This window comes from Rana temporaria, chromosome 1 (genome assembly GCF_905171775.1).
Source record: "Rana temporaria chromosome 1, aRanTem1.1, whole genome shotgun sequence".
In the NCBI taxonomy this organism is placed as follows: Eukaryota; Metazoa; Chordata; class Amphibia; order Anura; family Ranidae; genus Rana; species Rana temporaria.
Genome location: NC_053489.1, coordinates 358756500 through 358772400, shown reverse-complemented (window position 1 = coordinate 358772400; position 15901 = coordinate 358756500). Strand labels below are relative to the sequence as shown.

Sequence of the window (15901 nt, the reverse complement as noted above, 5' to 3'; positions counted from 1 at the left end):
GCAAAAGTACAGTATATATGTAGCATTACCCCTGGAGGAGCTGCTGGATGTTTGGGCAGCACATTACCTCATGGCTCCGCCTCCTCCGAATTCCTAGGGGCGAGTGATGCATATTGCATATAGTAGAAGTAAAGGAATGTCCACAACAGGTTCTCTTTGCTGCGCTCTTTATTACCCAGCCGGGTAAAAACAGTAAACTTGTGGTGAGGAAAGTAAAGTTGAAGAAGAATGGAGAATAGCAGATTCAGGCGTGATGATAGGGTTAGGCCTCGTACACACGATCGGTTAACCAGAGGATAACGGTCTGATGGACCGTTTTCATCGGTCCAAACCGATCGTGTGTAGGCCCCATATGTTATTTAACCATCGGTTAAAAAAAAAGCCAACTTGCTTTAAATTTTAACCAATGGATTGCTAACCGATAGGTCAAAACCGATCGTTAGTACTCACAACCATTGGTTAAAAATCCACGCATGCTCAGACTAAATTAGGGGACGGGAGCGCTCGTTCTTGTAAAACTTGCGTTCGTTTTGGAGATGGCACATTCTACATTTTTAAAATTAGTGCCTTGTTTATTGCAGCGCATTTTTTTCTTCTTTCTATTGCTAGAATAAACACGTTGTTTTGCTGATGCTATTTAGACATTTCTCCCATACTGACTTCTTTTATTTTTTGCTTATGATCTCAAGTTTTTTTTTGTTTTTTTTTAGAAAGCCAGATCTCCCAAATAATTTTTTTGTACTCCACATATATATATATATATATTTTTTTTTTTGGAGAACTTTCATTTATTTTTTTCTCAAGTTATCACAACAATTTTTTTTTTTTACCCCTCCCTCAAGGAGGTTGTGTCCTTTGTTAATTACACATTGTATTTCGGAAAGGTTTGATGGCTATTCACCAGAAAAACACAATAGACAAGTATTTAACTTAAATTAAATCTCCTTTTATTCAGGATAAAGAAAAAAGCAACATGAAGGGCAACAATTGCCCAATCAGCCAAATATATGCCGACTTTAGACACCAAAGGCACATTTCACCATGATCAACAACAAAATCAATAACATCAGGAGTCCCTCTAATTTGGGGCACAATGTGCTCCCCAAATCCCAGAAATCAGAAGCAGCAGCAGATGTCATACATGACAAGCAAGGGAAGAGGCGCCTCTGGGTGCAATACTTTAAAACAAATTTATTAAAAGCATAGTTTAAAAAACACTCACATTTTGGTGGTATAATGCAGGCATGTAAAGGATTTCTCATGAGGGAGAGGTGGATGTCCTCCAGTACGTTGTGTCCCTGGTCCTCGCAGTGGCACTGTCGAGTGGGGGGAGATCAGGATCTCCTTTTACCACTGGTGGTGAGGGGCGGCTGCGGTGGATGGATCTCGTCAGGCACTCGAGGCACGGGTGGACCGGCGGGCGAGGGATGATGACGTCACCGGGAAAGCGACGCGTTTCTGAGTGGTCAGGCAGCGAATGACGCGGCTACCGCACTCCTTTCTCAAGCTGATGACAGGAGGATGGGGGAGCTAAACTTGTATCACAAGAATGGGGAGGGGACAGGATGGGGCGGACAGGGGATTGGTGAGAAACGAAAAAAGGGGGGAAGCTGAAAATGATTAAGCTGGAAGAGGAATGGAAATAAATATAAACAAGGTAAAACACTGGTGGGAATAGAGTAATATATAAAATAAAAGGGAAACAGAAATTAAAAAGATGAGGGGGGATAAATGAGGTGGCGGATGTATGGCTAATGGGTGTATGTTAAGAAAGAAAAGAGTGGGGAGAGGACATAAAAATATATCAGTAATGCAGGGCAGAGGAATGAGGATAAAGAGAATTTATATATAGACTTGGGGTAGGGGATATTAGCAATGTTTATCATCTAGATTATGGGGAGGAAGCTTGTATATTACTAGGAATATTATAATAAATAAGTAATAAATTAAAATTAATTTAGTTAATTAATAAAACGTAATGGTAATGGGAGTTTAATATTACGAGTAGGTTTAAAGTTAAAATTAAGTTGGGAATATGAAGTTTTTTAGGAGGGGGGGGAGGGATGATGATGTACGATAAACACGAGAAACATGATATAATGCGAGAAAACATAATAATAATATAATTGGAATGGGGGGTAACTAGATGCGCAAACCACACTATTGGATACTAAATAACGGATGGACTACAGCAGCAGCCATAACGATTGGGTGAGAGGAAGGGTTTGCACCCCCAAAACACATCCATTGATCACCCATGATGGCAGATAGCACATGTTGACATTTGGCATGGGATCAGGATAGAAATCCCCATTTTGCCTCTCAAAATGTGTGCATCTTCAAATTTTGGCTTGGTCCTGGGTGACATCACCCCATCACATGTGTTTCTAATAAGGTTGAACTTTGTAAGTTCCATTGTTTGTAGATATTTGTTTGTTTGTTTGAAAAAAGCCTGGTTTTCTTTCCCCAAAAAAAATATATATATATATTTTTTTACCTGAAAAATTAAAAAAAGCACAAGTTGTGCACAGAGAAAAAAAATGGGATACCTGAAAATTAAAAAAACGCACAAGTTGTGCACAGGATAAAACCCCAATCAAGAAAAACTATGCTCAATACCAGTTTGGACATTTAAAAAAGTGAGTGATTACTGTGACAATTGTGGTTATTTACTAAAACAGAGAAATACATTTGGCACTACAGGTGCACTAGTTGGAGAACCAGGGAGACAGATAAAAGAAACCCAAGCAAGAATGACAAACAACTGTATAATTCCAATGGTCAAATTATTTATTATTTATTTCTTTTTTTTTTGGGCCGAATTAGAAAGAAATATGGTCTGGCATAGCAATGGCCCCCCTACCCACGAAGTACTCAACATATTTGTCGCGTGCATCACGAGCAGATTGGGGGGCCAAGTCAGTTCGACCAGTGTCCAGGCCAACAAAGGTATCTGAGGGTAGTCCTGCCTCAGGCCCAATGTTGGTTAGGTATGTCTGTGAGTGCCTGCGTAAAAAATTGTGCAAAATGCAACAAGCAAAAATAATAGTGTTCAGTTTATATTCCGCCATGTGTATGGCTGTCTGGAACAGGCGGAACCCGCTGGCCAGTATCCCAAAGGCATTCTCGACTACCCTCCGGGCTCTGGCCAGCCGAAAATTGAAAACCCTCCTCTCCTGGGTTAGGGCTCTCTGGGGAAACGGCCGCATGAGGTGTGGTCCAAGCCCGAAAGCTTCATCCGCGACAAAAACAAACGGGAGTCTATCCAAATTGTCTTCATCCCGTGGCAATGCAAGACCACCAGTCTATAGACGATGGGCAAACTCCGTCTGCGCAAACACTCCCCCATCAGACAGACGGTTGTTCTTCCCCACGTCCACATACAAAAAATCGTACTGTGCCGACACCACCGCCATCAACACAATACTATGAAAACCTTTGTAGTTGAAATAGTAAGAAACCCGAACGGGGTGGCGGCACTATGCGGACGTGTTTCCCGTCTATTGCCCCGTCGCAGTTAGGGAAGTCCCACCGCTGGGCAAATTGGGAAGCCACAGTCTGCCATTCCTGTGGCGTGGAGGAAAACTGTGGGGTCAAACAAAAAAAAATTAGTACTTTGGCACATAAACATTGCAAACACAATACAAAAGACATCCTAGGCTAGGTGTGTTTGGGCCTAGGATAGCATGCTGGACAGGTTAGTGAAGGGAAAGATGCATGTAGGCTAAAAAAGGACCATTCAAAGCTTACAACATGCATGGGGACAAAGGGAACATTCAAAGAATATTACAATCATGGTATTTAGGGAATAATGCAAGAAATGAAAGACATTAGCATACATTAAAGACATAGATTGTGATGTTAAAGGAGGAAACTTACATACTCCTCCTGCATCACTTGTATGATGGCAGAACACGTCTCCGGTATGATGATCCCAAGCGCCTGGGGGGAGATGCCTGTCGAGAACTTGAGGTCCTGTAGGCTCCTCCCAGTCGCCAGGTACTGCAACGTGGCAATAAGCCTCTGCTCGGCTGTCATGGCTTGGCGCATCACAGTGTCCAACCTCGTTATAAAGGGGGACAGAAGATCCAATAGACGGTGGAAAACGGGGTCTGTCATACGGAGAAAGTTCCTGAAGTCCTCAGGATTATTCTCCTGGATTTCACCTAAGCAGAGGCATATGAGAGAATTGGTCACGCTGGCGCAACCAATTCTTGGCTTATGAACTCCTCCTCGCCCTGTTCACGGCCACAGATCTAGCAACAATATGAACTGCAGAAGACAGCCCATACGCAGCACGAACTCGAGCATGAGAACACACCTCCAACATAGCTTAAAACCGGTCGGCTGGTCAGAACGCATTTGAAACAGAAAGCACCCCAAAGACAGAAAGACCTGTAAAAAACGCACTTGGAAAAACAGATACGAGCGGACAGGAAGGCACTGCAAAACAGAAACGACCTGACTGCAATCACTGAATGCCAAATACGAACCCACAAGAACAAACTGAACCCGAGAATACGATCTGCAAAGCACAGAGACTGAAAAGCGCGAATCGGCTCTAACCAAACTTTCACTAACACGCGGTAACACGGAATCAGCAAAAGCAGCGTCAAGGGTGGTGCCAAAGGCTTTGGCCTTCCCCTTTATAGTGCTGTCGTACGTGGTTTACGTGTCCGCGTTCTGACACGATCGGTTATTTAACCGATGGTGTGTGGGCGCGACGGACCATCAGTCAGCTTCATCGGTTAACCTATGACAACGGTCCTTCAGACCGTTCTCATCGGATGGACTGATCGTGTGTACGAGGCAAAACAGTCCTGCTCCCAAGCGTAACACTTCTCTGCGCCACTCCTGCCGGAGTGGGTTTAGTGTACCCGGACAGGCCTCTCTCACTGACATGGCACCAGGAGTATCATTTGGACAATTGTAGGATGAAGTCTCTGCCACAGACCCTCCTCGGTGAGCCTCAGAAAGATACCTCTGCCACAGGTCCCTTCTGGATGGAATTCTTGGAGATATCCCTCCTTAGATGAGTTACGCCTGGATCTTCTTCAACTTGTCGCCCAGGTACCGACTGACAGGTGATCAATCCCTCAGTGTCCGGCTACCTCAATCCCCGGTAGTTTGTCCAGGCCCTTTTGGACCGTCAGCCTCTTAATGGCGCTCCTTAGACTGACTCCCCACTGAACAGCAGCTTGGGATCCTCAAAGGTGGGAACCCAGTCACTCACTGGGTCCCCGTCGCTGTTCAGATGCTCTGGGCCAGCATGGCCCCGGAACCAGGAACACCGCGTGGCACGCAAGCCCCGGCCAGGTAGCCATAACGCCGGGGCACCGTGACGTGGCCACCCTAAAAGGTGGGTGCCACACTGGACAAAGAAGACCCAGAACCAATGACGTCTGCCTCATAAATACCCCTCCCCAGCATGCACAGCGAGGTCAAACCCTCCTGATTGGCTGCTGGGAAAGAGCACCCAAACCTTGACTCCACTGCTGCCACCTGCAGCACCAGGGCTGGAAGAACACCCCGGTACAGCAGAATAAGCCCACAGCACAGCCAAGCTAAGACAGAGACCCTGTTTTGCACTTAACAATCTGGATCAGAGTCTAACTACACTCTGATCTTACCCTTAAATTTAACTAGCACTGGTACCATAAAGTACACAGGCACTACATATACTATATGTGATCTCGCTGACATGCAATGTTCCTTTTAAAAATCTCTGACAATCTTAATTAGACTATTCAAACATCAGTCCACCCTGATAACTGGAGACAAACAGCCAATGGATCATTTCTGTATGTAATAACACAGACACATCAGATAAAGCACACTTATCAGTGACAAGGTTAATTTTGCAAAATAGTTGAAATCGTCTGTTTCTTTTAGATCATTGAGGCATAATTAAAAATGAAAGTTTTGAAGCAGTTGCCAAATTAATGACTTTTTAAAAAAAAATAACTTTGTAGGCTGAATTGTTATTTCCTATGCTCAGAGAAATATGGAAGGGCATTGCTGAATTCCTTTAAGCCCTGGTTCACACTGGGTACGATTTGGAACGATTTGAGATGCGATTTGACATGTCGCGGCAAAATCGTGGCCGCGAAATCGCGGTAAAATCGCGCATTTTACCGCGATTTTGAATTCGCAGCAGTGTGAACCTAGGCTTAAAAATGCTTGTTGCTCCCATAACAAACATGCAGCCAGTAAAGTGAGAACTTCTTAGCTCTATATTTATTTTTTTAAACAGCGCCAGAGACAGTACTTACCATGAATGAAGAGTGGCTGCTGTGTTAGGTTGCAATCTGAAATCCCCTAGACCTCGGATTAATATGAGCAGCTGCACCTTTCACAGACACTCATCAAGCACCAAAAATGCCCACCCTTTCCACCCCCATGCTGCGGTAAAAGAAGCTGTACTATTTGTCCCCACAATGAAAAGCATTCTATGAATAGAGTAGGCAGAACTTTCAATCATCTGCTGGTCCACTATTCATAGAGCGCTTCTTTGAATGAAGCACGGGAATGGAAAGGGCAGGGCATAATCATCACTTGGTCAGTGTCTGTCACAGCTAGTACTGGTCAAATTAACCCTTGCAGCACTGGAAGATCACTGCTGCGGGAGCAGAGGACTTTGAATTTCAACCTAACACAGCAGCCATCAGCACACGGGACACTCATCATTCAATCCTTTGCACTATTTAAAAAAACTGAACATCCGCTTTAAACGTCAGCTTAATATTTGGACACATTAAAAGAAGTGCAGCCAAATCTCATTTGACTGTACTTCACCTGTGGATCATAGGAGTGCAGTTTGTTCTGCACTCCTGTGATCCGTTTTTAGCAGACAGTGGGCTAATGCCCACTGTCAGCTGATTATACAGGGAAGTTCCAGGCTCGGGAAGGATCACGACCTTATGGCTGGGATCCGCCCACATGCCTGGCCTGGACTGGCACCCGGCTCAGCCTCTCAGTGAGCTGCTGAGAGCCTGAACTGGCCCACTCCTGCCACAGCCCTGTGATCCCGGGAGTGCGAGGGGGCAAGCAGAAAGCTGGTGACTGACAGTGACCAGCTCTCTGCTCACGGAGCTCTGGGAACCAAGCGATCGACGGTAGCAGATCGCTCTGTTCTCAGTGTTAGAGAACCTGCATCCACCTAGGTAGGTACAGTATGATTCTGAAATAAAGGAAAACCCTATACTTCTATTTTAAATGTTAGGTTCAATGGAAGATTTGCTGAAGAAGGTCTACTACACATACAACCTGTGGGTCTAAAATGTGAACAGGTACATCTATTTATTCTAACAGAACATACAGATCTCCATTTCAGGCAGTGGAAAGAATATTGCAAAATGGACAGAAAAGGCTGGAAGGGATACATTTAGCAAAGTGTTGTAAATACACAATTTTCATCTATTTACTTGAAAGCATTGTATTTAACTATGGCTGAAACATCTCAGCATTATCACAACTGTCAGAACAGTATGAGAGAATGTCTGTAATAGTAGCAAACGTTACTGTGAAATGCAGTCATCTAAGGCTCTTATGGGATGCCTACTTTCACTTGAAGCCTTCCATCATAGGAGAAAGAGATTAATGTTCAGAATTTTTATAGCATACAAGTTGCTACATCAATCATTTCCCTCACCCAGGGCAGTTATAGCTTGTTCCATCACTTTTTCACGAGCTTCTGATGAGGCCATGTCAGCGAGGGCCAGTGACACACTCTTTGCTCCAAGCTCCAGGCACTTGGTTTTCACCTGTATTCAAGAGAAGGTTGAGTTTATTACCACATTCAGTGTATGCCATTTAACAGCTAGGAAGGCTAATGCTGTGTACACATGATCATTTTTCGGGTTGTAAAAAAACAAAGTTTTTCAGGCTCTAGAAAAAACGTTGTTTTTTTCAACTTGATCATTAAAGCGGTCTTGCCTACACACGATCGTGAAAAAAAAATGCTCTAGCAAAGCGCGGTGACGTACAACACGTATGACGGCACTATAAAGGGGAAGTTCCATTCGGATGACGCCACCCTTTGGGCTGCTTTAGCTGATTATGTGTTAGTAAAAGACGATTTGTGCTTTTCTGTCTGTTACAGCGTGATGAATGTGCTTACTCCATTACGAACGGTAGTTTTACCAGAACGAGCGCTCCCGTCTCATAACTTGCTTCTGAGCATGCGTGGATTTTTCATGTCGTTAAAGCCCACACACGACCATTTTTTACAACCCGAAAAACGTCAACGTTAAAAACGTTGTGAAAAAATAGAGCATGTTCGAAAAAAAAATTGCCCGTTTTTCAGAACCCGAAAAATGCTCTGAAGCCCACACACAATCGTTTTTAATGACATAAAAAAAAAAGGTAATTTTTTAGAACCCGAAAAACGGTTGTGTGTACGCGGCATAACTCTGTACCTTGTACAACAAATGTCCTAACTTAATTGTTTACTAGGTCACAGCTTCCAAATATCTCTAAGGGCCATTTCACACAGGCTTTCCGATCAGGTCTGCCTTCTCAATTATGCCCCATGGAGCAGCGGATGTCCTAAATGCTATCCAATCTGATCCCCCCCCCCCACAAAATCCAGACAGATGGAGACTCTATTTTCCATCCGTCTGGTGGATCGGATGAAAACGGACAGATGGTCTCTTTTCATCTGATCTCCCTATAGGGGAGAGTGGGACAATGACAGGTCCATCTCTGCACAGTGAACGGAGATGTACCTCTCATCCGCATGCTCAGTGGGGATCAGCGGAGCTATTCCTTGCTAAGCAAGGTGGAGTCTGCCGGGCGGACCGCCCATGTGAAAGAGCCCTAATTTTGTTGGACAGTTCATATTGCTTCTCTCAGCCCCCAAATGCCTTCTATCAGTTTTGATACTGCTTATACTGTTTTACCAAATACCCATAGGTAAGATTGTTAGGAATCACTGTGTAGTGTTCCCTCTCTTCCGTTTCTAATTTTTTGCTTCCTCATGTCAGAGCCTCCAGAAATGAGAACAGTAGATAGCACAGTAGTGACATCATCAAATGTCCTCAAAGTCTCATGAAACTAGCAGTCAGGGGCAGCAGTGCCTGCAATCTTGAACTATAGATATACAGCAGTGTCTGTCTGTCTGTCTGTCTATCTATCTATCAACATCATCTATCATAATCAGAAGCATTGATGTGGGGCACAGAGCATTTCTGTGGTACGTAGCCATTGAGCACCAATGCTGGGCATTCCTCATTCCAACAATAGGACATACAGTATAGTATAATGTAACGTATCTCTGTTCTGTTACCGGCACCGGTGATGGGATATTCTTAATCCAATAGACACCAAAGCCATGACATTCCTCCACCCATGGACACCAAGGCCAAGGACACCAAGGCCAGGACATTCCTCCACACATGGACACCAAGGCATTTCTCCTCCTATGCAGACCTAGGCCAGGGCTTAATTCCATCTTTTCATCAAATAATGGTTGATATCTGTGTCAATCTCTTGATTACAGATGTTGTGCTACTGTTTTGAGAGGGCTACCATGCTTCTGGCATGTTTTACCCTAGCCCTAAAAAAAAATACCCAAGCTTTGCCTACAACTCTCCTGCACACTGAAGACCAGTTTTTATATTTACTTTAGATCTCTTTCTGTAGAAATAATTCTATCACAGAGTAAAGGCTTTTGCATATAGATCTACCATTTTGAATCTTTTAGTGATTGAAAGATATGCTCATTATGATTTGACCACATCCCTTTAAACCAGGGAATGGCAACTTTAAAGAGGTGGAGATCTACCTGAACACAATGGGAGAAGTCAAAGATCACAGGGCACAGTGTCGCCCCCTCATACAGACAAATCTTTCACCGCTCCAGGTGAGCCTCGTGTATCATTAAGGGTTGTTGAACCACCAGGGTGCTGGCGATGCCGATTATAGCTAATGGACGAAAAAACTCTGGATAGCCGCACTCCAAAATAACTAAAATAAAGTTGGTCTTTTATTTTCAAATGCACATGCATTCACCGCAAACAACAGGTACAGTATTGGCCGACGCGTTTCACGCTGTACTTCAGCGCTTAGTCATGGGTTCATACTAACACAACATAAATACCAAAACCACCATAATGTGAAAAAGACATCCGCCAATGGCAGAGTTCAATCAATCAAATAATTAGACTAACAATTAATTGCAAGCACATTCAATTTAGATCATATGGAGCAGGTGATGAGGCCTCCCTCAGAATTGATAAATTGAAAAAATGTTTAAAATAATATAGACATGATATAAAAGTATACATACAAAAATGTAAAAAATCTAAAGAAATCACACATAGTATACATAAAGCATATAAAACACATACACATACATAATGACAAAACACCTATATATATCCCTACAATGCTCCAAGATTATGAAGTCACACTTTTAGCCCGTGTATAGCTATACTAAAATTAATGAGATTAATAAAGTGTATGCATGTTCTATGACCATTATGAGGATAATATTATTGTGCATTAAAGAGTGAACATCTGGTATTTAAATGTGAACACTTCTGTGTAATATTAATGTGAATTACCTCATTTGTACGAGTTAAAGAAATGAACATTAAAGTGCTTCTTTATTCTTATTTTTCGTTTTGGTTTTCTATATGAGTATTTATTTTTATTTATATTGTTTTTTAAGGCGAAAATTCTCGTTCCTGTATTTTTGTATTTTTTATTCTTAATTTATTTGTTGTATATTGTGTACCTATTGTCTATACAAAATATTTAAAATAAATACAAATGTGGGGTGACCAAATGATAATGTGTGAACATGCAAACATATATGCCAGATATTAACAAAGTGTCTAGTGGAGATAATGATCTAATACAAAACTTTATTGCGAACACGGGGATTGTGTGGCAACATAATGCTTATAGCCATTCAAACACTGCAACGTATGCAGGGCCATGAACATCAATGATGTAGTTGTAAAAAAATGTATAAAAAAGTAAAAAAATTGTGATAGTGGTCTAGTGCGATAGTCTGTTGTCGGGAACCCGACCATGACTCTCCAGAAGGCCAAACAACTGATGTGACCGCTGACCCGTTAGACATACATCCAGATATGTGTAGAACAGGCCCAAAGGGCTTGCCAAAATCATATTCTGAAATAACAGTTTGCATATAAAGAAAGAAAAAAGAATATAATAAAAAATGGATGTAACTATGGCAGGAATTCGTATCCCATAGGGTGAGCGAGCTCCTGAGCCCAGCTGTCAAGTGATACTAACGGCTTAAGTGTTTGATGGCTATAATTAGATGGAGATGGAAATCTAGTGTGAAAGTGTGTCATAAAACACAAAGTGTATGAATGAACACCATGCCTGTGGAGATCTAAACAATGCAATGCACACAGTGCTGCGGGCAGCAACTATGATGTTTATAAAACATAAAGTGAATATGAAGTCGGCCCGAAACATGTGCTAAGATCATATACTACGAGTTAATGGTATGAGCAACTAGAGTGGCCGATGTGAACAATTATGTGCAGGTCCAGAGTCAAAGGCCAGATAACAAAAGCCCATTCATGACTCTCCAAAAGGCCAGTATAGTGTACAAATGATGAAACCATTAGCCCTGTGTATACTCATACAGATGTATGTGTAACAGGCAAGGAATAGTATCTAGATTGGGGAAAGGTGTAGCTAAAATCTATGTGATTTTACTCTGTATGGGACAGGATCCATCACTACAGAGGAGGCATCGCCTTATGTGGCTCTTGCTCCCTACTACACCTCCAACTTTACAAGTAGTCCCTTTGTATTGCACTCAGTTTGGTGCTTTGGAATGGTGGGTCAGCAAGCCCAGACCATGATCTCCCAGTTACCTGTCCACGATCTACTGGTTGCTGACCCCCACTTTAAAACCATTATTGACCAACCATAATCAGTTTATACCTTCCTCCAGCGTGCACTGTAAACCTTCTTCGCACCATAGTGTCTCTCTTTTGCAAACTAGAAAATATACAATTTCTGGGGAAATTGTGTGACGTGGTCTTGCCTCCACCAATACTCCTGACTGGAGACAGTGCCCCTGGAGATGTAAATGTGATCCAACAGTGTGTCGATCCAGTTCGATCTATTGCCTCATCAACAACTGCCCCATCAAAACTGGTTGCTATGGACTGGTTGCTATGGACTTGTTGCTATGGACTGGTTGCTATGGACTGGTTGCTTTGGATGGTTGCTATAGACTGATGACTATGAACTGGTTGCTATGGGAGGGTTGCTATGGACTGGTTGCCATGGACAGTTGCTATGGACTGGTTGCTGTGGATGGTTGCTATGAACTGGTTGCTATGGTCTGGTTCTATGGACTGGTTGCTATGGACTGGTTGCTATGGACTGGTTGCTATGGAGGGTTGCTATTGACTGGTTGCTATGGACGGTTGCTATGGTCTGGTTGCTATGGATTGGTTGCTATGGACTGGTTGCTTTGGATGGTTGCTATAGACTGATGGCTATGAACTGGTTGCTATGGGAGGGTTGCTATGGACTGGTTGCCATGGACAGTTGCTATGGACTGGTTGCTGTGGATGGTTGCTATGAACTGGTTGCTATGGTCTGGTTCTATGGACTGGTTGCTATGGACGGTTGCTATGGTCTGGTTGCTATGGATTGGTTGCTATGGTCTGGTTGCTATGGATGGTTGCTATATGCAGAGCATGCAGAAGTTACGCAGAGCCAAAAAAAACAGAGCCATATCACCTCACAGCTGTGTGGGAGGAGCTATAGAAAGCCCTCACAGCTGTGTGTATGAAGGTTTTTACCTCAGCGTCTCCTAGGAAACCAATGTAAACATATGCAAGCAGCCTCTAAGCAGAGCCAAGTTCCCTCAGCCTTGTGTGGGAGGAGCCAACTCACCTCACAGCTGTTTGTGAGGAGTTATTAAACTCCTCAGCGTCTCCTAGGAAACCAATTGTTTGGTTTGAGGGCTCTCTGTAAACACAGCAGAAAATCAGGATTTTTTTTTTAATACTTTCAAAATTTCAATACGTTCAAATGGTTGTATTTTAAAAATTATAAATCGTACAGCGAATATCTTTATATTGTGTGAATCACAAGACCCTACATTTTGATGTATAGTATGTCTCTGAAATATTAAAATTGAAGGCACAGTCGCAATTTATACATTGTCCTAAAATTCTTAGGTGTTTTCATTTGAATTTCAATGGAAGTCAATGGAGGTCAATGGACGGTGTGGGTTGCAAACAAATGGCCGTATTGTGAAAACGGTCTGGGCGATCGCTTAGCCGTGAACACGTGTAGTGGCAACAGGGATAGCTGAACGTTTTTATATAAGATTTGTGTAGGTCGGCTTGAAAATGAGGGAGTGGTCGCAGTTTACAAATCATGTAATGATTTTTCATTTTTTGACTTCCCACACTGTACCTCTCACCATTCATTCCTATGGGAAAATTTTGCCGCAAAAATGACGATATTTCGCGAATGATTCGGCGAAACGTTCCACAAAGTAATAGCCCACCGATCGGGAATAATCCGCACGTTTCGATATATTACTCGTCTATGTAGTGTAAAAACTGTGAGAGGAGTTAGGGTGGCAAATTTGGCTATAATAAGAATAAGAATAATATATGTGTGAGAGAACAATAAGTGATCTTGCTATGCAAGACCACTTAATTATAAAGTTGGGAAGTGTGTTCTGTGCATTGTAAATGTGTATGCTTGAAAAAAACAGATTTGATCTGCAGGGAATACTATAGTATTTTGGGCTAGACTTTACCGCCATGGTGATGGAAATACCAGCCGTTTCATGAAAAGGCAGTCTGAAGTGACTGCACTAAACTACCCCCATGTTTATTAAGAGCATATGCTGGCCATGTGGGCAATATTGTCAGATTACTAAGTACACCTTTTGCAAACAAAATAACAATATTGTTTTTGCATAGGAGCCTGCAAATAATTGCAACTGCGATCAGTGGATCACAGGTGCAATTCCCAGGCTTCTGCAGACTCTTTCTGCAGTCGCTGGTCTATAATGAGGTATGTCGAGGTGTTTGTCATCAGTTCATATAGCCCGCTGCTTTACAAATTGCTACAAAAAGCTATATAAAATTCCCTCCCCAATCCCTTTCCCCAAGACCAGGATGATCAACTTTCTTGCAATTGCAATACTAAAGACCTGGGCATCCCAGCCCTTTCTAAGAAATACAGAGCTGTCGTAGAACAACCCATTTCCCTCTGCCATCCCCTCCACAAAACTCAAAGCCCCTGGCCCTAAGGGCTTCACAGTACATTACAACAAAACCTTTTAGTCTTTACCTGGCCCAGAATGTGTCAGGTCATATAGGTAAGGTGTCCACAGGACACCTGACATGCCCAAATCATGGTCATCCCCAAAGTGAGGATAGACCTATCTTTTTGTTCCTGCCATCGACCAATCTCCCTACTTAATACAATCCTGAAGATTTTATCTAAATACTGTACCACAAACTCCTACCTCATCACTCTACAGTACACCTATCAACCTCAATTAACCACTTCAGCCCCGGAAAGATTTGCCCCCTTAATGACCAGGCCATTTTTTGCGAAACAAAAGAGTAACAATTTTGAAAAAAAAAAAAAGCACATCATTTTTTACTTTTATCCCAATTTTTTTTTAAACATTTTTTTTTCACAGCGATCAGAGGTAAAAATAGTCACTGATTACTGTATAAATGACACTGGCAGGGAAGGGGTTAACACTAGGGGGCGATCAAGGGGTTAAGTGTGTGTTCCCTAGGTGTGTTCTAACTGTGAGGGGATTGGACTGACTGGAAGAGAAGACAGATCATTGTTCCTACTTATTAGGAACAGACGATCTGTTTCTCCACTCCTGAAAGGACAGGGATTTGTGTTTACACACAAATCCCCGTTCCTGCTCTTGTGCCTGCAATCGATGGTTGCCCGGTGGGGATCGCGCCCGCCGGCCACGCACATCGGGTCCCCCGCCGAGCAGAAACCGCAGTATATATACAGTGATTTGCGCATGACTGCTCTTAGAACGGCTGTAGTATATGTACGGCGCTTCGTGCAGCAGAGCCATTCTGTCACCGTGTATATACAAGAGCCAGTCGGGAAGTGGTTAAGTAGTTTTTTTTTAAGTAGGTTTTACCTACCCCAGGGAAACCAATGTGATCATTATCCCTTTAAACACTTTTGCACATGAACAATAGCGCTACCTCCCGTTGAATTCCAAATTTGCAAATATCTTCCAATGCTGAAAAAGTATTCAACAGAGTGAATTTGAAATTTATGGAAACCATGCTCCAACATATAGGCCTAGACTTTTACATGCTTAGCTGGACAAAGGCTATTAAATTGCAAGTGACAGCTGCAGTCAGAACCAATGAGTGTCTTTCTAAATATTTTCACTTACAAAATGGCACCCACCAGGATTTCCCCTGTGTCCTCTAATATTTACCCTCACAATGGAAGCCTTGGTACGATATATCCACAGAAACCTCAGAAATGTCTGTTCTTCCAGACAGTTAAAGCCCACATAAAACAGCCAGTTATTCGGACAACTTACTGTTTACTGTTAACTAAACCCAATATCCATTACCAAGACTGATGCTTGAACTGTACAAATGCGGAGACATCTAGACATGTGAAAAACAAAAAAAAATTTTTGGTTTCAATTTAAATATTGTGACCCCATAATATGTCACTTCCTCCCCGTTGGGAACTGGAGATGCCGATTCTGCTATATCAATATGTTGGGCCAAGCGTTCTATAACAGTCATTAGTATTTATGATGTATCCTTTTGGGAAAAATGTATGTTAACATTTTTTGTGGAAAATTCAATAAACAAATACTTAAAAAAAAAAAAATTGTTTAATTCGTTTTCAAAATTTGTTTCATTTA

The 15901-nt window shown here is 42.5% G+C and overlaps 1 protein-coding gene across 3 annotated transcripts in view; it reads right to left on the bottom strand.

Annotated features, from left to right (window-relative positions):
* The window catches only part of HSD11B1L (hydroxysteroid 11-beta dehydrogenase 1 like), a 73533-nt gene that overhangs the window by 23728 nt on the left and 33904 nt on the right, over positions 1-15901 (bottom strand). For all 3 annotated transcript variants that reach the window (XM_040321688.1, XM_040321670.1, XM_040321679.1), the window contains exon 3: positions 7652-7763. In XM_040321688.1, the coding sequence (XP_040177622.1) occupies positions 7652-7763 (112 nt within the window). The remainder of the gene's footprint in view (positions 1-7651; positions 7764-15901) is intronic.